At 49.3% G+C, this 23,770-nt stretch overlaps 1 protein-coding gene across 7 annotated transcripts in view; it reads right to left on the reverse strand.

Annotated features, from left to right (window-relative positions):
- The window catches only part of Mical2 (microtubule associated monooxygenase, calponin and LIM domain containing 2), a 112,988-nt gene that overhangs the window by 30,129 nt on the left and 59,089 nt on the right, over positions 1-23,770 (reverse strand). For all 7 annotated transcript variants that reach the window (XR_004517422.1, XM_033764138.1, XM_019206218.2 and 4 more), the window contains exons 4-15: positions 20,342-20,549; positions 17,246-17,362; positions 16,011-16,112; positions 13,147-13,302; positions 9,417-9,517; positions 5,592-5,849; positions 4,408-4,523; positions 3,471-3,597; positions 2,739-2,829; positions 1,489-1,636; positions 520-719; positions 45-151 (exon numbers count right to left, since the gene is read on the reverse strand). Coding sequence is in view for 6 of the 7 variants with exons in the window: in XM_033764138.1 (XP_033620029.1) it covers positions 45-151; positions 520-719; positions 1,489-1,636; positions 2,739-2,829; positions 3,471-3,597; positions 4,408-4,523; positions 5,592-5,849; positions 9,417-9,517; positions 13,147-13,302; positions 16,011-16,112; positions 17,246-17,362; positions 20,342-20,549 (1,731 nt within the window). In the remaining variant the exon portion in view is untranslated. The remainder of the gene's footprint in view (positions 1-44; positions 152-519; positions 720-1,488; positions 1,637-2,738; positions 2,830-3,470; positions 3,598-4,407; positions 4,524-5,591; positions 5,850-9,416; positions 9,518-13,146; positions 13,303-16,010; positions 16,113-17,245; positions 17,363-20,341; positions 20,550-23,770) is intronic.

The raw sequence follows: 23,770 nt of genomic DNA on the forward strand, positions 1-23,770 counted from the left end.
TCCATGTGCAGTGAGCAAGCAAACCAAACCCGCCTGAAGCTTACCCGAGGGGTCCTTTTCCTGGGAAGTGTGAGGTTGAGATAGTTATTAGAAATGGAGGATTTGGCAAAGCTGAGGTCGGCATTTTCTCCATAGCTTTTGCGCCAAGAATCTGTTGGGAAGTAAAAGCACGACTGAGATTTGGATCTCTGGGCCCAGGAGGTGTTGTTTGCAAGCAGGGTGCTGTGTGTTAAGGTCCCGCTAACAAAAGTCCCATACCCTGAACTGAAGTTGTAAATGGCCTAAGCAGGGGGACTTCTGGGACCTATCAGTGACCTCCCCATGATGGAGTAGGGGAGCCCTTCATGGTACCCCAGACAGACTCCGGACACAGAGTCCAGAGTCCCCATTTGGCATCAAGTCAAAGGGAAGGCACTGGGCAGCTGCAGGGCAGACGACATCAGTGTCAGGAGCAGCCAGACCTGGACTTGAGGACAGAGGAGGCCCAGGGGCTGGGTAAAGTCCGGTGCAGGTGCTCACCCACAGGCCGCAGCGGGGCGCCCTGGAAGAGCTCGTAGAACTTGGAGAGGTACATGACCATGCTGAGCTTGTCGGGCTCCTGGGCTGATGCCATCTCTTTGCCAGTGGTCACCGGAGGGATCCCAAACTCACGTTCAGCCACATCAAATGCCAGCTGGTTGTTCTTTAAAGCATCATCATCGTTCAAAGAGTCAAAGTTGCTGGAGAATCATTACAGTGTGGAGAAGAAGTTCAGGATTAGGTGGGATGAGCTAAGACCATTTATCCATAGGGAACACTGGGGCTGATGCTTAGCCAGGCACTGGAGACCCCTGCCCTGTACCTAATCCCTATATCACCGCCTCAGAAGATGCCACCTGTCCACCTTTGTCACTAAGGAAGGGACCCAATAGAACATGGGCCATGATCATATATGGAGCTGGGGCTCGAAAGAAACATCAGAAGATGGAACATTTATGGGTCCCTTTTCTTTTTGTTTCTCTGAAGTGTTTCACACATTAATTCAGTCTTCCAAGGCCCAGCCATTGTTCCCAATACAAGGTGGAGAACTTAAAGCTCAGAGAACTGCTGTGGCCGCCCAGTGGCAGCCAGCTGGTAGATCTGGATGCCGTACCTAAGTATTTAGTCTGCAGGACCCTCACACTGGCCCTCAAAGCTAGGTTGTGCCCCTTCTTCCTCTCCTGAGGCAGGGCTCCAAGGTACAAATGCTCAATTGCCAAAGTGTGGCAACTGGGGTGCAAAGCAGTCACCGAGCCTATGCCCAGTTTTATCCTTCTATACCAGGGACACGATCAGAAATGCTACTGGCAGGGCACAGTCCATGCACAAGGAAAGAACAAGAGGAAGAGGAAACTCTACTGAAAATATGCAGAGAAGCCCCTGAATTAGGAGTATTGTGGGGGTCCTGAATCCAGCAGAGAGGCCTCAGTTCCCCTCGTTTCCAGGCTTCAGCCGGTGCCCCAGACTTACATCAGCTCTGGACGGAAGCGGTGGATGATGGCACAGAGGGCCAGGCCGCTGCGCCAGGATGTGGTCAGGTCAGTGACACTGACTTGCTGGTAGCCCTCAGTCTGCTGTTGGCACCAGGTTAAGAGCTTGCTGGGCCGGATATCTGACTCTACAGGGAGGAAGCACAGGCAGTGAGGTCTGCAGGATCTCAGGAGCTCCCTCTGTATTTCCCCTCCTAGTGCCATCACTGCTCGGGACCAGAGGAATCTTGCAGCAAGGCAAGATAGCAAGGCTGGGTACAGCCCTCTGGGGCATGCTCTGTGGGAACTGGCTCAAGAGCTGCCTGAAGGACAAGATGCTCAACAAGAAGCACACTGTCCCCTAGCAGGACAGTGGCCAGGCCCTGGGTTGGAGGCTAGGGACACAGACTCTGTCTATAGCAGTGGGTGATGAGGACATGGTGCTGCAAGGCAGAGAAGCCACGCTGGATAGCACATGAGCAGGTTTGCCCTGAGCTGGCCAAGCCAGGGACACTCTCCATAGAAAGCATCCAGGCAGGTGCACTGGAGCTGGCTCTTAAGGAGGGACAGGAATTCACTGGCTAGAAGGAAGCATTCCAAGAGAACAGGACTGTGCAGTGGCAAGAATGTAGAATCCCTGGCATGTCTGAATGACAGTAAAATGCTTTATTACAGTAAACTGTATTATAGCAGTGTGCAGAGGAAAGCAGGGAGGAAGGCTGGCTTTGCTAACCAGGGGGCAGCAAGGTCTGGTCAGGCAGAGGTAGCCAGAGTGTCTCTGGGCAGAGAGGGACCTGAGAGAAACTGGGGGCCAAGTTACTCAGAGTCATCCTTGCTCCTGCCATCAAGCGCTAGCCCATGCTCAGCGTTGTGCTGGGCCTAGGAGGAACAGAAGCAGGGCGAAGCCTACAGAGCTTGTCTTCCAAGTGGGAAGATGAGCTTCCCCACACTGGAACAAGGAGAAAATGAGAACAAGCCTGCAAGGACATTCTGCAGTTCGCTTTGCCATGTTAAGTGCTCGACAAACACTGACTCTCTAACTCTCACAGTGTTCCTGCAGGAAGGGGCTGTCCTGCCCTCAGTCATTCCAACGAGGAAGCTCAGCGCTCTTTCAGAGAGGAGAAATGTCTGACCAGGGCCACACAAGTAACAGGCTGCAGAGCCGCATCTGCAGGGCTCCGGGACAGACTTCCGCCTTGCAAAGCCCTTCTCAGCGACCTACCTGGCCAGGGTCCCAGGAGGGTGACTTACCCCGCCTGGAGAGGTTGACAGATCTCCTCACTGAGCCGAGTCTCTCAAGAGGGTAGCAGTCCAGCTCCTTGGTGATGTACAGATGCTTCACCTACAAGGAAGAGATACTGCATACACGGCCACCTCTTTCCCGAGTGACAGTTTCAGGCCTCTGTTCAACCTATGTACTACTTGCTGCCTGCCCCACTGTTGGCCTGCACTGCTGTGTGGGGCCCCAGGAAAATGGGGCATAGACAAGGGTCCTCAATGGCTCACCCAAACAAGGGGGAACTGAAGAGTGAATGAATCTCATTGGCTAATTTTAAAAAAATCACACCATTCTCTGCTGTAGTGACTGAAGAAAGTGGGGACTGGGTGGGTCTGAATCAAAGGGAGAAACAATAGAGTCTGGGACCATGAGTGATAAGAAAGAAAATATTTGGTTTAGTAGACTATTTGAGAGGAGCAAAATCATATTACATATGCACAGTGACTAATTAACATGTGTTAATATATGCACATATATAAATAAACATGCATAGACACACCCCCGCATGTTTTAGCGCCTCCTGTGGGCAAGAAAGAATGCTGTCTGCTTTGTACTCCTGCATCTCCTAGGAGGAGACTTGGCCCCTGCTTTGGGCCAACAGGCTTTGCTGGCCTCAGTCCTGGGGCAGTGCCAAGACTTTGTGAGAGACTCGCTTCCCTCCAGTCAGTGCGGTGACCCAGGCAGGGCCCCAGGGATGGGCCTACCTGATGGGGCCGGACACAATGTGAGTTGAGGTTTGGGTACCGCGTCCCGGGGTCCAGTGTGTACTGCTCAAAGTTCTTGTTGATGTTCTCTGGAGTTGTCTGAGGTAACAGCCGGTAGAGACTTTCTCTGAAGGGAAGCAGAGCACAGAGGTCACGAGTTGCCACCTCAGGTCCCTGTCCCCACCCTCTTTTCCCCCACAACCCTGGATCCAAAGTTCTGGCTGGGTTTGTTTAACCCTCCCCTGGCACACCTGGCACTCAGTTCTTAGGTCTACAAAATGGGAGGAGGGTCAGAGGGGTGGGGGGAGGCGTGTCTGGGTGGCAGGATGCTGGCTTCCTCCCCCAGGCAGGAGGCAGGGACCCAGGGCTGGAAGCTCAGTGACCTGCGTTTCCTCTGTAATCATAACAGCCACATCGCTCTCTGCAGCCAGCCCCCCAAGGCCACAGGCCTCTACACCCTCCCCTACCACACTGACTTCTCTGAGTCCGCCAGCTGCCACAGCCACAGCCACATGGCCAACAGCTGGAGTCTGGGAAGAGGCCCGAATCTTAGCCATGGAAGAGGCCTGGGAGGCCAAAGAACCCCACCCAGGACAGGACACCCAGTGCCATCCTGCTCCTGGAAGGCTCCCTTAAATAAACTTCCTCTGTGCCTCAGGTGAATGAGAAACGTCAGCAAGCCCCAACTTTAAGGCTACCCTGGAGGGAGATTTATGTTGGGCACACAGGGCCTAAGACCCTGGTCACCATAGGAGGTCAGAGAAGGAGGTGCACCAGGAAGGAGAGTCCCTGAGGACCTGAGGATGCAATCAGGCCATGTGTAGGAAGGTAGAGGAGCACCAGATGGAGACTCCAGGTACAGCTGCTCTGACCTAGTGCATGCCTGAGACTGTGACCCAGCCCGCCTTGTGCCAGGAGCTCTGCTCTCAAAACTCACCTTTCAGCCAGCACTTCTAGGGGAGGAATCCCCTGGTCCCAGCTCTTCACCATCCACGCTGTGTCAAAGGCTGCCAGGAAGCCACGGGCACAGCCTGTGCCCATGGGCCAAAATGGCTGCAAAAGAACACATGCGAACTTCCAGATGATACGAATGCCTCCCAGTGTACTGTCCCGTCATGCCCAGCACTCTCAGATTGCCAGCCCCAAGCAAGGCACTGGAGGGACAGGGAGGTGACAGGGCAGGAGCCCTGTCGTGTATATGGTTTGTTACAAGCACACGCAGCTGTAGCTGCCGAGGGTGCTGTGACACACGTACAGTGCAGCTGCTGAGGGGTCCAGGAGAGGGAGAAGGAAATCAGGAAACACTTCATGAAAGAGGTGTATTTATGCTGATTTTAAAGATTGGGTAGGATTCTAATCGTGAGCCATTGGAGCCAGAGGAGCAGTGTGGGCAAAGCCACAGTGCCTAGAAAATGCTGGAGCCCGATGGGAGAGGAGCCTGGTGTTGGGGCGTATGTAGCGCAGTACACAGGAGCAGTGCGTGGAGGGGGGTGGCTGAGCTGTGCATCCACCCACAATGCTGAGCAAGGAGCCGTTCAGCCGAGCCGCATCTAACTCGCTCCACCAGCACCCACAAAACATGGGTTGGAATTTGACTCTTAACCTGGGATAAATACAGAAACACTGTTTGTTCAGTGCTTACATTAAGATAAAATTTTATCTCTTCTGAAAATATTCATTTAATCTAAGGGTCCTTGTGCTTGCAGATTTGAGCAAGGAGGCCACGGCAGGAAAACTGGGTTTCAGGGCTCCCACGCCTCTCTTGTACCCTGTGAGATATCCACACTGAAAGGCTGCAGGGTCACCCACACCATGAAGAAGTCTCAGCCCAGCTCCAGGCTCCGAGAGGGGTGGCCCTGTGGTCCAGACAGGGCTGCCCAATTTTGTACTTCAATAAAATCAGCCCAGAAAAAGCCCAAGTTAGGGGAGAAAGCTCTGCCACCTGCACACAAGCTGAGTGAAAGGGTGGGCCCTGGGGCCAGGCAGCCTTGGCAGGATCCACCTCTGGGCGGGAGCCTGTCCCTCCTGGGCATGCGTGACAGCAACAGCCAATGCTATTAGGCAGAGCCTAAATTCAGGAATCTGGCAGCAGGAGTGAGGGGCTCCAAACTCGGGCAATACCTCAAGCAGGCTGTCGCCCACGAGGGCCACGAGCAGCGGGTGTCCCTGCCGCTCGCGCACCAGGGCGGCATTCTCCGAGGCATACATGGAGGTGAAATCGAACATGGCCACGTCGGGCTGCCCGTAGTGGTTCATAGCGAAGTCTAAGGACGGCAGCTGGTAGTTGGTGGCAAAGTCTGCAGCTTCCCGGGCATAGGACAGCAGGTTGTCCTGGTTCACATTCTCTGCACACAGCAGCATCTCCGTGTCCACATAGTCCTGGGGAAGATCAAAACACGGTACAGCAACTGCATCTCCAAGGGGATGGGATTCATATCTACTCCCACGCAAAAGGACTGGGAATAGGTCTATTCAGTGAGGCTAGTCAAAGCAGACACAGAAAGTCAGAGTCGAGGGGACTTAAAGCAGAAGCAAATGAGCCAGCTGTGAGGGTTAACATCAAATTTGGCGCTGGGCTTCCTGGCATCCAAGGCAAAAGGGAAATGTGATATGTTACAGGGCTTTCCTTATCAGAGAGAAGGAAGCGCAGCAATTCCTCGGGGAGGCAATATTTTCCTGGCACTAAATTCTAAAAGATCTGTTTCACTCGGAATTTCAAGAGAGAACACAGATTTGTCATGAACGGTATTCTTTGTAATGGTCTTGCAACAAAAAAGGAACACATTTTTTATGGCTGGCTCTTGCGATACCTTTTAACATGATTAAAAGACAATAGAGCAAGTCAGTGAAGTGACAATAATGGATTGCGTTAAGTTAATGTGCTCCAGACATGCTGTGCTTAGCAGTCAAACAAGACCAGGAAGAAAAAAATAGGTGTCTGACATAACTCTCTTGCTTCCTTTCCAGATTCAATTACTCCTCTTCCGGTGAGGCTGAGGGCTGCGTACAGCTTGGTGTTGTGATTATGGTGTTCCTTGTTCTACTTCCCTCCTGGGGATGGAGACTGAGCTTAGAGGATTAGGAAACCCATGCTGGTGATGTCAGACAGGATGTCAGAGAATGCAGAAAGTTTAGAGTATTCTCAGAATCTGGTCTGCTCAAAGCCTGGTCATCCTGTGGCAAAGAGGCTAAAAGGCCCGTTTCCCAAAGATGGTACAAAGAGTAGGCACACCACAGCGGGGAGGACTAGGGTATAAGATGAATGCAGCCTGTGAGGTTAGCCAGTGCAATGGGTCAAATTCTATCCCAGCTGCTCATTAACTACAGTGGACCCCTGACTTACAAACTACATTTGTTTGTGAGGGCTGGTTGTAACTCAAGTTGGTCAGTGAAGGATCAAATTCTTCTACACAGCCTTCCAAGTCTCTCTCCTGTATACAGGCAGCTCTCAGTGTCCTTAGAGAGACACTGGCCCAGGGCTTCTCATTTAACCCCACAAAGGAAAGGATGTTGTAATGTTCAGAAATCTTTAAGGGTTAAATCTGTATCTGCAGCCATTTGGAAGCATAAATTGCCAGCATTTGGGTCATAACTCAAGACTTTGTAAGTCCAAACTAAAATCCCAAAGGGCCGGGATTTAGCTAAGTGGCTCTACCACCTGCCTTGCAGAGGGCAAGGTCCTGAGCTTGATACCTGGTACAAAACAAAATGAAACACCCTAAAATTCCAGTTGTAACCCCAGTTGTTCATATGTCTGGCCAGTTGTAACTCAGGGATCTAGTATACAAGTTTTATAAGTTGTTTGACTTAGTTCTGCGTTTATTTTCTCACTTGTATAATGGGAATAATAAAATGTACTTCAGAGCCATGAAGACTGTCTGACACTGTATACACAAAACATCCAACCCCCTGCCTGGCAGGGAGGATGTGCTCAGGGAGTGGGAATGCCTGCCCCAGTAATTCAGATCGGCACAGAAAGGAGCATACAGTGAGTTGTCACTGAGACTCAGCAAGGCACAGCCTCATCCGCACCCAGTGACCTCTTGTCTTAGCTTTCTGACTTCAAATACATTGTTTGGGAAAATCTAATATTTCCACCCCCCCATTACTGTATTCAGCATCAGCCCAGGAGCGCAGGGTCAGGATGGAGTTTCTGTTTGGTACCCGTTTCTAGAGTCATGTGGTCACCGGTGTCCTTGAAGGTGTGGAGATGAGACAGGGGAAGAGCAAACAGAGTGACCTCACACGCTCCCCTCCCTGCATCAGGCCCAGCCCCCAAGGAGGGGACCAGGTGAGCTGCGAGCACAGACACCATACAGTGAAGACACTGTCTGGTGCAGGCACCCCAAGCAGTACTGTGGGGAGCCGGCGCAGAGAGACCTCCAGGCTGGACGTGCATGGGCACCCACCTGCCCTGGGGTCTCAGATGGCAAAAGGAGAACCCCTGAGTGGAGGTGAGAGTAAGGAGGCGGTGCTCAGGGGAGTTCTTCCTTGAGGGAGAAGGGTCTGGAATGACCCAGCTCATCCAGGGTCACAATGAGAGCAGAGCAAGACATCCTCATCCACCTGTCCCATGACAGCCTGAGATGGGAACATGCAGGGGTTTTGACCACTTCTAGGGAGCCAAGGTGCCATAAACAACATGTCATGGGCAAGACAAAGGCCTTGAGATGATCTGCGGGTGACCTTAGCATCCCAGGAGATGGAGAACTTGGCTAGGGGATCACGCTTTGCCTGACTGCCCAGGTCGTCTTCTGCAAAGGCACCCATCACAGCCATACCCGTGTCCTGGATTGACCTTGTCCTATCTGACACAGCCCAGAAGGAGGGACCCTCGGGGAATACCTAGGGGAAGACAGGATGCCACCTCCCAGACTGACAGCCAGAAGCGGGCTCCAGAGCCCAAGCCCAGTGCCCACACCTCAGCTGCCATCCTCTATCAGCTGTACCTGAGCTGGCCGCAGCCTCCAGCCATGGCTCAGTTCTCAGCAAAGAGAGACCTAAGCCCACATGGAGGAGACCCGGGGGAAGGCTGGGTTACCAGCCTGTGGGCGGCTGCCAGCACAAGCTAGTGAGAAGACAGTTCTTTCCTGAACTGCCTGGGCACTAGGCTGGCACCCGGAGAGCAGCTGGTCTGGGACTGCATGATCCTTATCTTGAGGATGCAACAGCAGCAACAAGAATAGGGCTCTGCAAGGGCTGAAGGCTGACGGATGGAGCTGCCAACATTCCCGACTCGGCTCCCCGTTTACACTAGCAGATGCGGGGCCACAAAGCAGAAGCCAAGAAGTCCACAGCACCCAAGAGCAGGCATCCAAAGAAGGCCAAAGTGAAGGGGGGATCTCCACACCCTCCACACACCAGGTGGTGCTAGGCGCTCTGTGCAAACACCTGTATTTACTTGCCCTCCTCAAGAACACTTACAGATAGAAACGATCACTCTTATGTGGCAGATGTGAAGACTGAGGCTCAGAAAAAAATAAAAATAAAAACAGCCCGCTCAGGATCCCGACTCAGTGTGTGGCAGAGCCAAGCTTCAGCTCATGTCTTTCTGACAGTATCAGTGGTGACCTTTCCCCATGTCATGACAAGGGGCCCGGTGAGAAACTCACAAGTATGACCCAGCACAACAAGGAACCCCCATCTGTCTCCAAGTGACATGTGGCCTTGCAGAGCAGCGGTAGGGCCGAATGAGACTTGGGGAAGGCCAAGACTCGGCTGATCCACATTACCCCAGGCACCACACACCTCCGCAGAGACATCTCAATTGTAGGGGTGCAGGACCATGCAATGCCGAGGGCAAGGGAAGTAGTGAGCATGTGGCCCATGACCCCTCCTGACCTTGTTCAGGCAGGACAGTGTCCTCTCCCACAGTGGCCACTGATGCTGCCCACCCCGGCCACAGAGAGAAAGACAGGTGGGCAGTCACATCCAGGTGGTACATACATTGAGGATGACACCTTTGTCGAGCAGGCTCTGCTTCTTGGCAGTCATGACGAAATAGTGGGTGCAGTCCTTGTAGTAAACAATGTTCTCTAGATCAATCCCTAAAAAGAGAAGCGTTAAGAGACTCCATTTACTTCCTCCGTGCCCAGGAACTGTACTTGGCTTCATCACAGGCCTCGCTGTTTATCTGTGGAATATTCATGCGAGACTTATCTCTAAGACTAATATGGCATGAGGCCGGGAAAGACAAAGCAGGAGGCCAGAAGTTTCCCAAGTCAAAGCGGTTAGTTTTTATAGTCGCAGGAAGACACGTTTTCTTTTAAAACTCATAAATGTCCATAGGGATTTGTGGACCAGAGCTGTGGAAGAAGTGTTGCAGGGGGCCGAGTGCCGGCTGTGCTTGTGGCCATGGCAGCTAGGCAATGACACAGTAGAATTAGAATCCAAGCCTGTATGGCTACAAGTCCTATCTACCACGCCCTTCATGTGGGCAGAGCTGTGCAGAGCTGTGGGAATCCTCCATCTTCCTGCTTGGACGTGAAAACCCAGGTGCACTGGTAAGGACAACTACACTTAGAGTCCAGGGCTGTGTCTTGTACTTTCTGCCAACTGAAAACCCCCTTAAAGACTAGGTTTCTGCATTGAAAACTGTACTGTGAGAGGAGAGCTTAGAGCAGTCCCTGGTTAGCTGCACCAGCTCATCAGAGAACTTAGCACAAAAGCAAGTGATCAAGACCACACTCCAGACCCAGGAGCAGAAACTCGGGACAGGGCCACCACCTTGTACTTTAACAAGCTCTCCAGGGGACTATGATGCATACTGAGTTTGAAAACCATTGGCTTGGTGCTATTTTTTTTTTTTTTTTAAGTGCTGGGAATGGAACCCAGGGCCTCCTGCATTCTAGGCAAGTGCTCTACCACTGAGCTAGACTCCCAACCCTGGCACAGCTTTTTGAAGGGAAAGAAACAAACACTTGACAATCCATCAGCATCCCACACAAGGCATGCTGGGTAACCACAGAAACATCCTTGGACAGTTACAGAGGAAACAACCCTCAGTGCAGAGGGCCCCCAAAAGAACCAGAGGAAATTCACTGCTGTCACTGTGTGAGGACAGTTGTGAAACAATGGCCGAAGGTGACAACCACAGCAGAGTTTAAAGGCAACTCATCAAAATATTTGGAAAAACACACTCAGTGGCCTGCCATAATTTATATTTGGTGGTTTAAATATTTATCTTCTTGGATTTTGAGGGGAAAGAAGAGTTAGGGAATTCTTAAATCATTTAAAAAGACGTAATATGCTGGAAGGAAATACCACAACTCTTAAAAAAAATAATGCAACTGGAAGATAGCTAGAAGGGGAACAGTGAGGTCAAATGGAATTTCTAGTTTTAATTTTTTTGAGGAATAGTCATACTAATTTCCATGATGTTGTAGTAGTTTACATTGCCACCAACAATGTAGATGGGCTCCTTTTTCCCCACTGAAGATATCTTATTACACTGATACATGCACAGTCATGTTTACAGCAGCACAATTCATAATAGCTAAGACTCAGAAACACCTATTTGCCCACTGATAGGTGAATGGATAAAGAGAACGTGATTTTTACACACAGTGGTATACTATTCTACCACAAAGAAGGATAAACTGAATCATTTGTAGGAAGATGGATGCACCTTGAGACCATGTATTAAGTAAAATGAATCCGACTCCTGAGCTTACATATTGCATGACTTCTCTTCTATGAGAAACCCAAAGTATATATAAAGAGCAAAGTAAAAGATAGACAATAAGAAACAGGGAGGTAGATCTTTTGCAAATGGGAAGGGGACCAAGAGATGCAGGGAGTGGGGAGGATGGCAGAAGAAGGGAATAAAGAAGAATTGAGATGTGTTGTGCACAGGCACTAGATCCCCATGTGGACATAATTATTATGTACTGCAAAGATACACTAATAAAAATACAAATTGAAGAACAACGGCAAAAAAATAATGCTACTGTAGAGAAACTCAGGGGGTCAGGGGATGAGAACACATCACTGTGGCCAGAAACAGGCATGATCTGGCTCAATCACAAGTCCCATTCCTAGAAAATGATCTTAGACAAAAGATCCAACAAGGAGTTTCACCTAGAACAGTAATGCAAGGTTTAAATTAAAGGTCAGCAGATTTTTTTTTTTTAATAAGAGGCCAGAGAGTAAACATTTTGGCTTTGTGGGCTATGTGGTCTTTGTCATAAGCACTCATGGGAGAATCAGTCATAGACAACCATGTAAATAAACGGGCATGGCTGTGTTACAGCCAATCTGTACTTATGGATATTGAAATGTGAATTTCACATAATTTCCTTGCATCACAAAATATTATCCTTTTGATTTTTTCTTCAGCCCTTTGGGGCCAGGGATTTAGCTCAGTGGTTCCACCTCCTGCCTTGAAAGCACAAGGACCCAAGTTCGATCCCCGGTACCAAAAAGATATATCTATCTATCTATCTATCTATCTATCTATCTATCTATCTATCTATCTATCTCCATTCTTCACAAAACATGTGGCCAGCCACATTCTGCCTGCCACTTCCTAGCTTCAATACTTAGGTGGCTTATATACATGTTGACACACCCTTCCAAAAGGGACCAGGAGAAGGGTTATGCGACATTAAATGAGCCAATGAGAACTGTGGACAAAATTTAATACGCGATGCTGAATGAACAAAACAGAACAGCAAAGAATGTGGGGACTAGGATTGGTGCTGGAGACCCGGAAAAGCAAGGGTACAGGTGGGAAGCGACTGAAGAGGACTCTACAGCCGTGAGGGCTGTTGCTGCATGAGGTGGACCCAAGGGGGTGATTTATTTTTGGCATAAAGACTGCATTTAACATTGTCATTAGACTGCCTTTTCAAAGCAAAATACACATTTTTAGTAAGGTTAACAAGAAAGGAAAAAAATCTGGAATTTACTTAAACGGGAAAGGTGATTCATTCTTCTCTTTCCCCTGTCCCTGCTTTGTTTTCCTCACTGTCTTTATCATCACCAGATGCATCACTTGCTTGCTTGTTTCCTGGCCACCCACCCCACAGAACGTAATTCCCAGAGAGTGGGATTTAGTTTCATTCACTGCTCCAACTCGGGCCCAAGAACAGCATCTGACAAGCAGGAAGTGTTCAATAAATATCCGTGGAGTGAATTGGTGCCTTCTGTCCTTTAGGGCAATGGCTGATAACAATGACTGCCAAGTGGCCACCCTCAGTGTTCCTCATTAGAAGGGGCAGTTAGCGCAGGACACAAAGCATCTAGGCTTCTTTAGGTACCACCCACTGGTTGCTGGCTCCTCCTCAGAAAGCTGCCCTGGCATACCTGACCACCCTGCCTTGAGGGCGTCTGCACGTGGTTTCCTCCCTAGCAGGGAGCTTGTTCCAATGGGCTGTGCCAGCCTTGACTTTGTATCCATAGTCCTGAGCACTGGCATAGAGCACTGGGCACTCGGTAGATGTCCACTGAAGAAATAAATGTGAACTTAATTTCTCTGTTTGTTATCTATTTTCATATACAATATCCAGAAGGCTCTCTCAAGAACCTCTCTTGTCCTTTGAAGGAACCCTGGCCATTCAAAGGAGAAATCTCGGCTTCCACACATTTGAACCCAGGAGCCCTGGAAGCCAGCATTCCCTTTTGTGCTTATTAAAAATCACAGACTAGGGCCAGCTTCGGAAAATGGAAGGCTCACCTGTTTCTTCTTTCAGGTCCTGAAAAAACTTCTGATTGAAGATGAAGGCCACTCCGCTAATCTCTTCCACCTTGGCCTCAGCTGTGGTGTTCCTGTTGATGAAGTTGGCGGTGATGGCGATGGCCAGCTTCCCGCGGAATTCCTTCCTCCTGAACCCTGTGTGAGGAAAGGGACAGGTTGGTCCACCTTCTGCCTTTGGTGTGAAAATTAAAACAGGGTGGAGACTGCTTGGTGCCAAGAGGCCAAGGAAACCAGAGCTGTGGACCCAAGAGAACAGGAACTGGCAGAAATGCCAGGCTTGTGACCAGTGACTTTGGAAGTCAGTGGGATTCTGCCCTTTTCTAAATTCTGCTGGACCAACATCTTGGTTAGGCTTTGACAAACAAGTGGCTTCTCCAGCGGAGAGTCACAGGGCTCAGCCTCCTCTGGAGGTGATGAGCATGTTGCTATGACAACCATGGGACCACAGCTCTGGGAAGGGCATGGCTTTAAACACTTTGCTAGCATTTTTCATGCTTTTTTTTAAAAAAGTAGGATTATTAGATTGCATTCCTATAGGACAAGGAGGTTTAACACATTTTCTTGATGTCTCCATTTCTTATGGGTTGTGTTGTGTCCCCCAGCTGCTCACACATTGAAGTTCTCAACCTCAGTACCTCAGTGGTAGTAGAATGAAGGTGACCCTATCTGGAAACAGTGTCCCTTGTAGAACTAATTAGCTAAGATGTGGTCATGCTGCAGTAAGGAGGCCCTGTTCTATATGACTGATGTCCTTATACATAGGGGAAAGTGGGACACAACGCGCACAGAGGGAGCCGGTCACGTGACGATGCAGACGGGGCTGGGGAGGGGCTCTGCGAGCCAAGGAATGCTGAAGGCCGAAGCAGACACCAGAAGCTAGGAGAGAAGGAGGGAAGCCGTTCTTCACACTCCTCAGAAAGAACGGGTCATGGGAATGCCTGATCTTGGACTTCCAGCTGCTAGGACTATGAGGCAATACTTGTCTGTTGTCCAAGCCACTCGGTCTGTGGTACTTTGTCAGGGCAGCCCCAGCAAACCAATGTACTAATTCCAGGGATTGTCACTTACTCCTCATCCAGTGGATACATAATGAGTAGGGAGAATTCTAACTTGCAATTAATTTAGTATTCTCATTCCTCAAGTTTCTTTTTTTAAAGTTTACTTTTTAAAAATTGACACATAATGGTAAATAAATGTGGTACTTTGATGAAACCATATATTAAGCAATGATGAAATCAGTAATTAGCATATCAATGCCTCAAACATTCATTATTTCTTTAAGGTGAGACCATTCAAAATGCCTCTTCTGGATATTTTGAATTATACATTACATTATTATTCTCAATGGGCACCCTGATGTACAATAGAACATCAGAGCTTATGCTTGGGGGGGGTCTCAGTTTTCAGTGGTTTGCATCAACATCTTTTTGAATGGTGGTGACTCAGCAGATCACAGCAGGTGGTCACATTTCAATGGAGTCTTCTCTTCCTCCTTTTTCTATGAATCAGATTTTTCCTATAGTCTGGAATCTTTCCCTGCCAAAGGCATGCTGTTCAATTAATTGGCTCCAGGCACCCACTGCTATGGTCTGAATGTTTCCCCCATTCCGTGTGTTGGAAACTTAACCCCCAAGTTCATATGTTGCTGGCATTTGGAGATAGGGCCTTTGGGAAGTGATTGAGCCATAAGGTCTCTGCCCTCAAGAATGAATTAATTCATTCATGAATTAATGGATTAATGGATGTTCTTGGCTTTGTTACAAGCTTGTTTGGCTATATAATATCCTTTGCCATGTTTTGATGTAGCAAAAAGGCCCTCAGCAGATGCCAGTGCTGTGTTCTTGAGTTTCCCAGCCTCTAAAACATGAGCTAAATAAACATCTAGTCTCAATAAATTACCTAGCCTCAAGTATTCTGTTATAGCAACAGAAAACAGATGAAGGCACTACACTAGTCATATAGTAAGAGACTTGTTGGACATAACTTTCCTCTTATGATTCACAGCATGAGGAAATGCTCTCTGTCCAAAATCTCTTTGGTGGAAACCTTGGGTTTCAGCTTAGTACCTCTGTGGTTTAGATATAAAATGTTTCCCCAAAATCTCATATATTTGGCAAATGACTGGATTCATCCATTGACACGTTCAGTAGCTAAGTGTATTGTTAAGACGTACATTTTAGTTGGAGGTCACTGGGAACGCGGTCTGATCTGGAAAGACAAATTCTTGTCCCTGGCTTCTCCAGGGTTGGGGTGGAGGGGGCTGACTTGTCCTGGCAGAAGGGCTTTTGTCCCACCCTGACTTAAATGCCCATCTTGCTTAGGCTCCAGAAAAGCATGGCTTTGTACCCCCAGGAGTCTGGCAGAAGTTATCTAACTTCCAAGCAGTGAGTATGCTTAAGAGTTAGGAGAGGAGAGGGGCCCTTCCTCCCCTTCGTAATGTATTTGAACATGAATGAATACCATTAATAGCACAAAATGTTTATCCTAGATGAAGTAAGTATGAAAGTGCTCAGCACCTGGCTTGCTCATCAGCGGGTACTCAAATGTGTGTTGATTTTTCCCACAGCACTGCACTCTTATAAAGCATTTTTACCCACCAGTTATTCCCAGGTCTCATGGCAGCCCTGAGAGGGCTCTGTGCCCACATTTTACAGTTGTGACGACTGAGGTTCAGAGAGAAGAGCATGACTGTCCTCTACGCCCTCAGTCTCCCAGGAGGATGGGATATGGTCTCAGTCCAGGGCAGGACAGTCTGTCCAGCTCTCAAGAACCTTCCAGCTCTGGCATCTGCCATTTTTCCCATGCTTCTCCAGCCCCTTCCCCCCAAGAAGCAGAACCTTCACCTTCCAGGGTGTTCCTGCGGCCATCAGCCCCAATGATGACATCAAACTCAAACTCCGACAGGGCGTGGTCTGTGGGGAGGAATTCTGCTCTCCAGCCAATTTCTACCAGGACAGAAAGAAGAGATGAGCTGAGAGAGAGGTGGGGTGAGAATGATGACACCCCTCTCTGTCGGCCATGAGAAATGCTGCACCCTAGGGGAGCTTCTAGAGGAAAGCCTGGCTCCTCTGGTTCAGAGCCAGTTCAGTCGGGACAAAGTAAAGCAGCAATGCCAGCCCTGTAGCTGGTTTTAGTGACCTTTGCCAGGAATCTGTCCTTAGTGATTCCTCCACTTGTCTCCCTTGCACCATATTTTTCTCCCCAGATTCTACTGAGTTCTCTTCATGTCCCCTAATGCTCCTTAATGCCTTCCATTGCTAAACAGGCCCCAAAGGGTGTGCAGGGTTTCACAAGAAAAGTTTGATTATCTACTGTTGCTAGCTTAAAACGTTCTGTGGCACAGTGCAGTGATGTTCACAGGAACATTTGCAGGTGAGGCCCGACCGGGTCCTCAGAGTCTGGATGGAGGTGGGACCAGGAGAGGTGCGGAGATGAGGAGGGACACACACAAACCTCTGAGGGCCAGATCATGATGATGTCCTTCTACGAAAGTCAGAAAAGCCCTCTTATACTCTCGAACACGCAGGGCAGAGGACAAGAGAGGCCGGACATGTTGCCGTAAGCAGCAAACTACAAGGTCTCACATGTTAAACTGGCTCAAAACTCAAATTCTTTCCCAGGCAGTAGAAGATACTGATTCTAAGTAAGGTGCAGAGGGTCATGAGCAAACTCTTGACCGGGATGTGTTAGAAGGTCACAACTTAAATACACACACTAAGAGAAAAAAGTAAACTCACATATCTATGTGTGAGGCAACGCATGCAGGTTGAAGTGCATGCGAGTGAACTTTACCAAAACAACTAAATCTTAGCTTTCTTTCCTCCTATTGATTTGATTTGTCAAAGCAGCATCTCCTAGGGACAGGGTGACCTCATTAGAGGTTTTGTAACTTAGTAGTAAATCTTCTGGGAGCTGAAGAGCAAAGCTAAAGCCACAGGAATGGTCAAAAAAGGTAAACTATCCTTTGATGGATTTATGCCAAATGGCTTCTGGTAAAAATAACTCGCAGAAACATCTTCTGAGAACTTCCGGTTTGCAATATGTGACTTTGCGACAGAAAAGGAAAAGCATGCTGTACTTTGATTTTCTTGATCTTCAGGAGGTTCGAGAACCTTCACAAACTCCACATTCACATGGATTTCAACTCCCAACATCAGGGCCACCTTGAATAGGATGAGCTGGAGTTGACGAATACCTGTTAGGAAGGAGGGACATGAGAGATGACTGTTGGTAGCAGTGCTTGAGCTCCTCCTGTATGCAGAACACTGGACCCTCACTGCTCCGGGGTCGCAGCACAGCTACGCACCAATGGTGAGTACTACAGAGCGTGGGCCAAGTGCTCTGCTTTCTCTCTGAACCTTACAGCGACCCTTTGGGAGCACTGTTATTTTCGTTTCACAGGTGAAAAATGGAGGTTTTACAAGGTTAAATGACTTGCTCAATGTCACACAGCAGCCGAACCAGACTCTGGGCCCAATTCCGCGTGACTGGACAACCCCACCCTAGACGTTCAATGCAGTCACAAGGAGGCAGGCTCGGTCCTTCCTGCTGATCAATGATCTTCTTATCTAGGTCCTATACCTCAGCTCCAGCTCCGATGGCAAGAGGCGGGGTGGGAAATTCACACACAAGGCTGGGCTCATGGTTTTCCCCCTTCTACTCATGCTTCCAAACTCTCCCAATAACTGTAACCTCGCTTTTCTATTTTGTCACCTGGCATTCAGCACAATGAGTATCCCTCCAAATATTCCTCTGCAGAGTGAGGTGTTTGAACCTTCTGTGGGCCCCTCTGCATTTAGTGGGTTTATCAGGATCTATAACAGGCCGGGTTCTATGCCAGGCACAGGAGACTGAGATGCACCCTCTCACAGAGGTGATACGGGCAAACCGAATGAAGCAGGGAGGGTGGCTGGGGTAGTGACAGAGGTAGAACGAGGCCTGAGCTGGGGCCTGGAAGCCAAGAGAGGAGGAACCAAGAATACTGAATCCCACAGAGAGATTAAGAACTGCAAAGGCTACAGGAGGACAGGGCACGTACGAGCCAGGAGGCTTCTGGAGACGTGGGTGACATCTCAGGGTGGTGGGGAGGAATCAGACTGCACGGGGGAGCTGTGTGTGGCTAGAGTGTCCACACCTCCTCTTTCTAGAATACTCTGAGGTAGGGGCTGGAGACCCGGGGTGAGGTGAGGAGCAGGAGGACGACAGACAGGAATGCCATCAAGGGGAGACTAGAGTTGGGAATGGGGGCCTCTGACCCAGGCCATGAGGAAGGAAGGAGTTCTCAGGAAGGAGGAGGAAGAGGCTGGAACAGGGATCTGTCTTGTCTGAGCGCAGGAGAGAGGTCATCTGTTAGGGATGAGGCTGTGGTGGAAGATGGGACGCTGCAGTGGGAGGTGGAGGAGGCCCTAGCACAGGCCACGCTGAGAACTGCTGGACAAGGTCATGCTGAGGATGCAGCTGGACCTGTAGGCCACAGATGGTCCAAATGGATGCCAGCCAGCTGGCTTTAATGAGCCCAGTCCAGCTCCTGCCATGAAACAGTCATCCCTGGGGAGACCTCATAATGTGGAGGTTCCTAGTCTGAATGGCTCTGGTACACAGTAGGTGCTCAATACATTCCCCCTCCTTCTCAAAGAGCCTGCCACTCCCCTTGACAATGATCATTCTGCTGCTTTAAGCTCCCTGCTGGAGTCTTGTCAGCACATCTGCACGCTGCAGTATTCCCAAAGACTAGGGATGACAAGGGGGCCCCAACAACACAGGCAGGAAACCAACCAACAGCGCTGGTGACTCCTGTTGCCAGTGCTGCTCTCAGGGGACCCCATGAGAAAGTGGTGCTCAGTGCCACTGCTGTATATCGGTTAGCGACATACTCTTCGTGGGTGGGACAGATCATCCTGAAAGCTGACGCAAATCCAACTTTCTTTCCACTGGGCTCCTGGAATTTTCTCATCCTAAAGTGGGAATAAACTCTGGGGCCACTGCTGGTAAATTCTCTTGAGTCTGAATAAATTACACCCTCTGTGGCTGATCATTCTCTCCACCCAGTTCCACCCCAACCCCACTCCTTTTCCCACCAGTTCTTGTCCTTATAGGAATGTGGCTCTGAGGCTCTGCCTTCAGCTGCCCCCACAGAAAAGCATGGACAGAGAAAATGCAGCTTGGGACTCTCGAGCTTGGGGACCGAGGCTGCTTTATGCTCACTGTCCATCATTAGAGGCAAAGCATTTTTCTGAGCACCTATTTTGTGCTGGGTATAGTGCTAAGGGTGTTATAAACTGGACCCCATTTCATCCCAGAAATTCTGGGAGGCAGGTGTCAATCACACAGGAGCTGAAATTGAGTCTTGGAGATGGTAAGGAATTTGTCTCAAGTCAGATGGAAATGGAAGAGACAGATTTTTGGATCCAAGTGGATTCAAATACTTGAACTTACCCTCGCTTTCATGGGTCACCACTGCTGTACAAAAATGGCTAAATCCTCCCCCTGCAAGCCATGGAGAGGGTGCTGCCACCCCAAGACCAGGCTGCACAGACCTTGCCCAGAGAGACCTGGCCTCAGGACAAAGGACCTTGCTCTTGTGAGCACTTAGCAATGTCCCAGACTGGAGGTGCAGTCGCCACTTCGCTGCCTGTCTGCTGAAGCCACTTCATGATGGCTTTCAAGCTCCAGGAAATTTTGGTCTTAGATTTATGAGATCATACCATTCCAACTGTGTCATCCCAGTCATAGGTTATATGACTTCTCAGCACGGGCAATAGTGTCCAAACTCCTTTATGCCAGGTCTCAGCTATTCGGCCCATTTAATGGGAAGCGTGACTGACACCAGGAAGCCATGTTTTATTTCTTACAAAATCTTGGTGAGCTCCCTAGACTGTAGGCTATGTCACTTACCCTACCTCTGGCTTCCACATTTTATTCATTTGTTCAGCAGATGTTTACTGAGGATCTACTATGTGTCAAGTACCCTGTAATGCCCTGGGGGGAGATATGCCAGGGAATAGCACACGCCCTTGGCTTCCTGGTGCCTACAGCCTAGCGAGTCGCTGCACAGGGCCTGGAACAGGACACAGAGCAAGGCCTTCGGAGATTCCTGTTAGTTGGGTGTATGGAGCCCCCAAGGGCCCCCTAGCTGGAATCTCAGACAGATGCGCCCCACCCAGAGCCCACTCACTGATGTGGTCGATGGAGCCGGCGCAGAACTTCCCGTAGAACTTCTTGGCTCCCAGGCCCCGCAGGTCATGGATGGTGTAAGGCCAGAGGTGCAGCACATTGTTCCGGGAGAAGGTGTCCCTTTTCTCCACCACGACAACTTTGGCTCCCAGGTAGGCGAGTTCAATGGCAGTGCGCAAGCCACAGGGTCCTCCGCCAACAATGAGACACTGTGGAGGGAGGGAGAGGACGGAGAGGCTCAGTAATGGTTGGCACCCAGAGAGCTCTCACTGAGGCGCTCGCCTGAACCAGCCAGGGGGCGCCCTGCACAGCTGCTGGGCTGTCATTCATCCACCCAAGGCGCCTCCCCTCAAACAATTCTGTGAGGAACACAGAGGGGAAGGGACGCTGGAGAGGCGCAGTGAGGTGTGTGAGGTTCAGAGGGACTGTGTGTAAGTCCCGATTCCGGCCTTTGACCTCTTAGTTTCCTTATCTGTGAAGTGGGTCTGTGAAGACTCGTTATTCCTCGTAAGGTTACTGTAAAGGAGACGTGGCTTTAAAAGCGTACTGTACAACTTTGTGACCTTGGATTAGGCAATGGCTCCTTCATCCACGGTTGTTTAACACCAAAAGCACAGGCAACAAAAGAAAGAAATCGACAAATTAGACTTCATCCAAATTAGAACTTTAGTGCTTCTAAGATGCTATCAAGAAAGCAAAGAGACAACGCTATACTGGGGAGAAAATATTTGCAATATTTTGTCATATATCTGATAAGGGTCTTGTCTCCAAAATATATAAAGAGGTTTTACAACTCCACAATAGAGTTACAAACAGTTCAATTTAAGAATGAGCAAAGGATGTAATAGATATTGCTTCAAAGAAGACACACAAATAAATAGTAAATACATGAAAAGATACTCAACACTATCAGCCACCAGAGGAATGTAAATCAAAGCCACAGAGAGTTATCACTTCCTAATCCCTACAGTTAAAAAAAAAAAAAGAACAACCAGTGCTGGCGAGGATGGGGAGAAATTCAAACCCTCACACACTGCCAGTGCGAATGTAAAATGATGGCAATGCTTTGGAACAGTCTGGCCATTCCTCAAATAGTTCAGTCTACAGTTACTATCTGAGCCAGCAAGTTCACTCCTCGGCATAATATAATACCCAAGAGAAATGGAAACGCTTGTCCATACAAAGAACCTGCACATGATTATTCATGGCAGCACCCTTCATGGCCCCAGAATGGAAACAACCCAAATGCCTATTGGCTGAAGAATAAACAAAACACGGTATCTCCATAAAGTGGAATATTATCCCGCAAAGGAATGAAGTCATAATGTTGGGTGAACCTTGAAAACATTGTGCAGAGTAAAAGAAACGTGACACAAGTGGATGCATATTACGTGTTTTTTTTGTTTTGTTTTGTTATATATGAAATTTCCAAGGCGGACAGACCCACAAAGGCAGAAATCAGCTTTGTGGTTGCAGGAAGTGGAGGGGGGAGGTTGAGGAGGGGCTGCTACTAGATACACGGTTTCTTATGGAACATCCGAAATTGGGTAGTGGTGAAATTCACACTACTCTGCATATACTAAAACCACTGGATTGTATACCTCAACTGGGTGAATGTTACAGTATGTGAATAAGGTCTTAATAAAAAATTGCATGAAAATGTCATATGGTGGACAGCTTAACACATAGTAGTGTAAATGCTGTTCCTTTTATTGCTAAACCCAGTTAGTTCTTATCTTCTAGAAACATTCAGGCCAGTGGTAAATTCAGACTTTGGAATAAATAACTGGAACTTCATATGGTTGGTCTTAGTTGAATCCCAGAAGAAGAAAAGCTAATCCTGCCTGGTAGAATGCCAAGGCTTCGCAGTGGAGGGTCTTTAAAAGTTATTATCACTGTAGCCTACATTTATTGATTGCTTAGTTAATGTAAGACATTGTTTCAAGTATTCTACATGCTTTAGCTCTTAATCCACACAACGAACCTAAGGAACTATTACTGCTGATAGGAAGAAGCATTACTACGCCCATTTCACAGATGAATAAATTGAGACAGCAGCTAGGTTAAATGGCCCTTGTTTTCATACATTGAAAGGGACAGAGATGGGGTCAGAACTCAAGTGGTCTCAAGCCAGGGCCCACCATGCTGTGCTGCCTCTGGTTTTCCAGGAATGAAAAGAAGAAAAGAACATATTGCCAGAGCAAGAGAAAAAGAAAAAATTTCAAGGCAGAAGGAAAGAAGGATATTTGAGGGAAAGAAGAGAAAAGAGGCAAACTCTCCAGGAGCCAGATACTGAAGGTCTTAGTGCCAAGCAAAAGAGCGTGGCCTTGGTACTTGCGGCACTGGACCACGTGGGCAGAGGTGACAAGTCCCACACTGGGTCCTCAATGGACACTGTACGCTGAACAAGCCCAGGGAGACACAGCCTATCAGAGCGGGAGAAGAGATGCACAGCGGCCTGGGTCACTGTGCTCCAAAGCCGATCCCGAGTGCCACCTAATACCACAGGGCCTCGGCAGTGCCCGGGCTGCACTCCCGCCAAGGCAGGAGTTCATGCAGGGGCTCAGCAGCTAATGCTGTGCCAGCAAGGGGACAGGCAAGACCTGCATCCCTCACCCCCACCCCATCCCCTGATGTTGTCTGGAAAGCTCCCTCTTCTCAGGATCAGGTCTTATCTTGAAAAAACACGCTCTCCTCACCCAAGCAATTACCCCATCCTCCAGTATCACTCGGGCGACCACCCGTGCCCCAAAGAAAAGGCTCAGTCAGGGATATCAGACGCTCCCACACTAGCATCCGGGTAGTTTATTTGTTGGAACCTTCCAGGAGGTTTGTGAACACCCAGTTAAGGGAAATGAGGTCACCACTGAGATACGACTCACCCCAGAGCCATTGGGGAGTGAGGGGGTGTGCAGGGCACTGGCTTCCTCTCTGGACGAGGTGCCTGGAAAGACCCGATGCCCTGGCCCAGCTCAGCTCCTTATCTCACAGCCTAGCAGCTCCTCGCCCCACATAGCCAGACAATGACGGCCACTGCAGAGCCCAGCTCCAAACCCACCATGGCTGACGTTTGCTTTGGGGTTAGGTCTGGATTCACTGCATTTCTTTGCAGTTAGTGCAACTTTTCCTGTTTGCAAGTCTGCCACTCTGGGGCTGGAGGGGGTGGAGGATGTGGGGTGAAGAAGGGAGAGAGGGGAAGAGGAGTGCTCCCTGCAGCCTTCTGTCTACCAAGCTGACCCATCACTGCTTCCTGGACAAGGCAGGAGACCCCGTCCCACTACTGGGAGCTGCTGTGTATTTAATGCATTAACAGTAGCCATGTGTTGTGGCTGCTCCTTCTGGCTACGCCTGCAATCCCATTGGTGAAAGCCCAGCTTTCCCAACATCCTAGGCCCCAGCACAAGATTTGGGCTGAAATTTCAGAGACACT

The sequence above is a fragment of the Fukomys damarensis genome, unplaced genomic scaffold (assembly GCF_012274545.1).
Source record: "Fukomys damarensis isolate Sample0158 unplaced genomic scaffold, DMR_v1.0_HiC HiC_scaffold_16, whole genome shotgun sequence".
Lineage (NCBI taxonomy): Eukaryota > Metazoa > Chordata > Mammalia > Rodentia > Bathyergidae > Fukomys > Fukomys damarensis.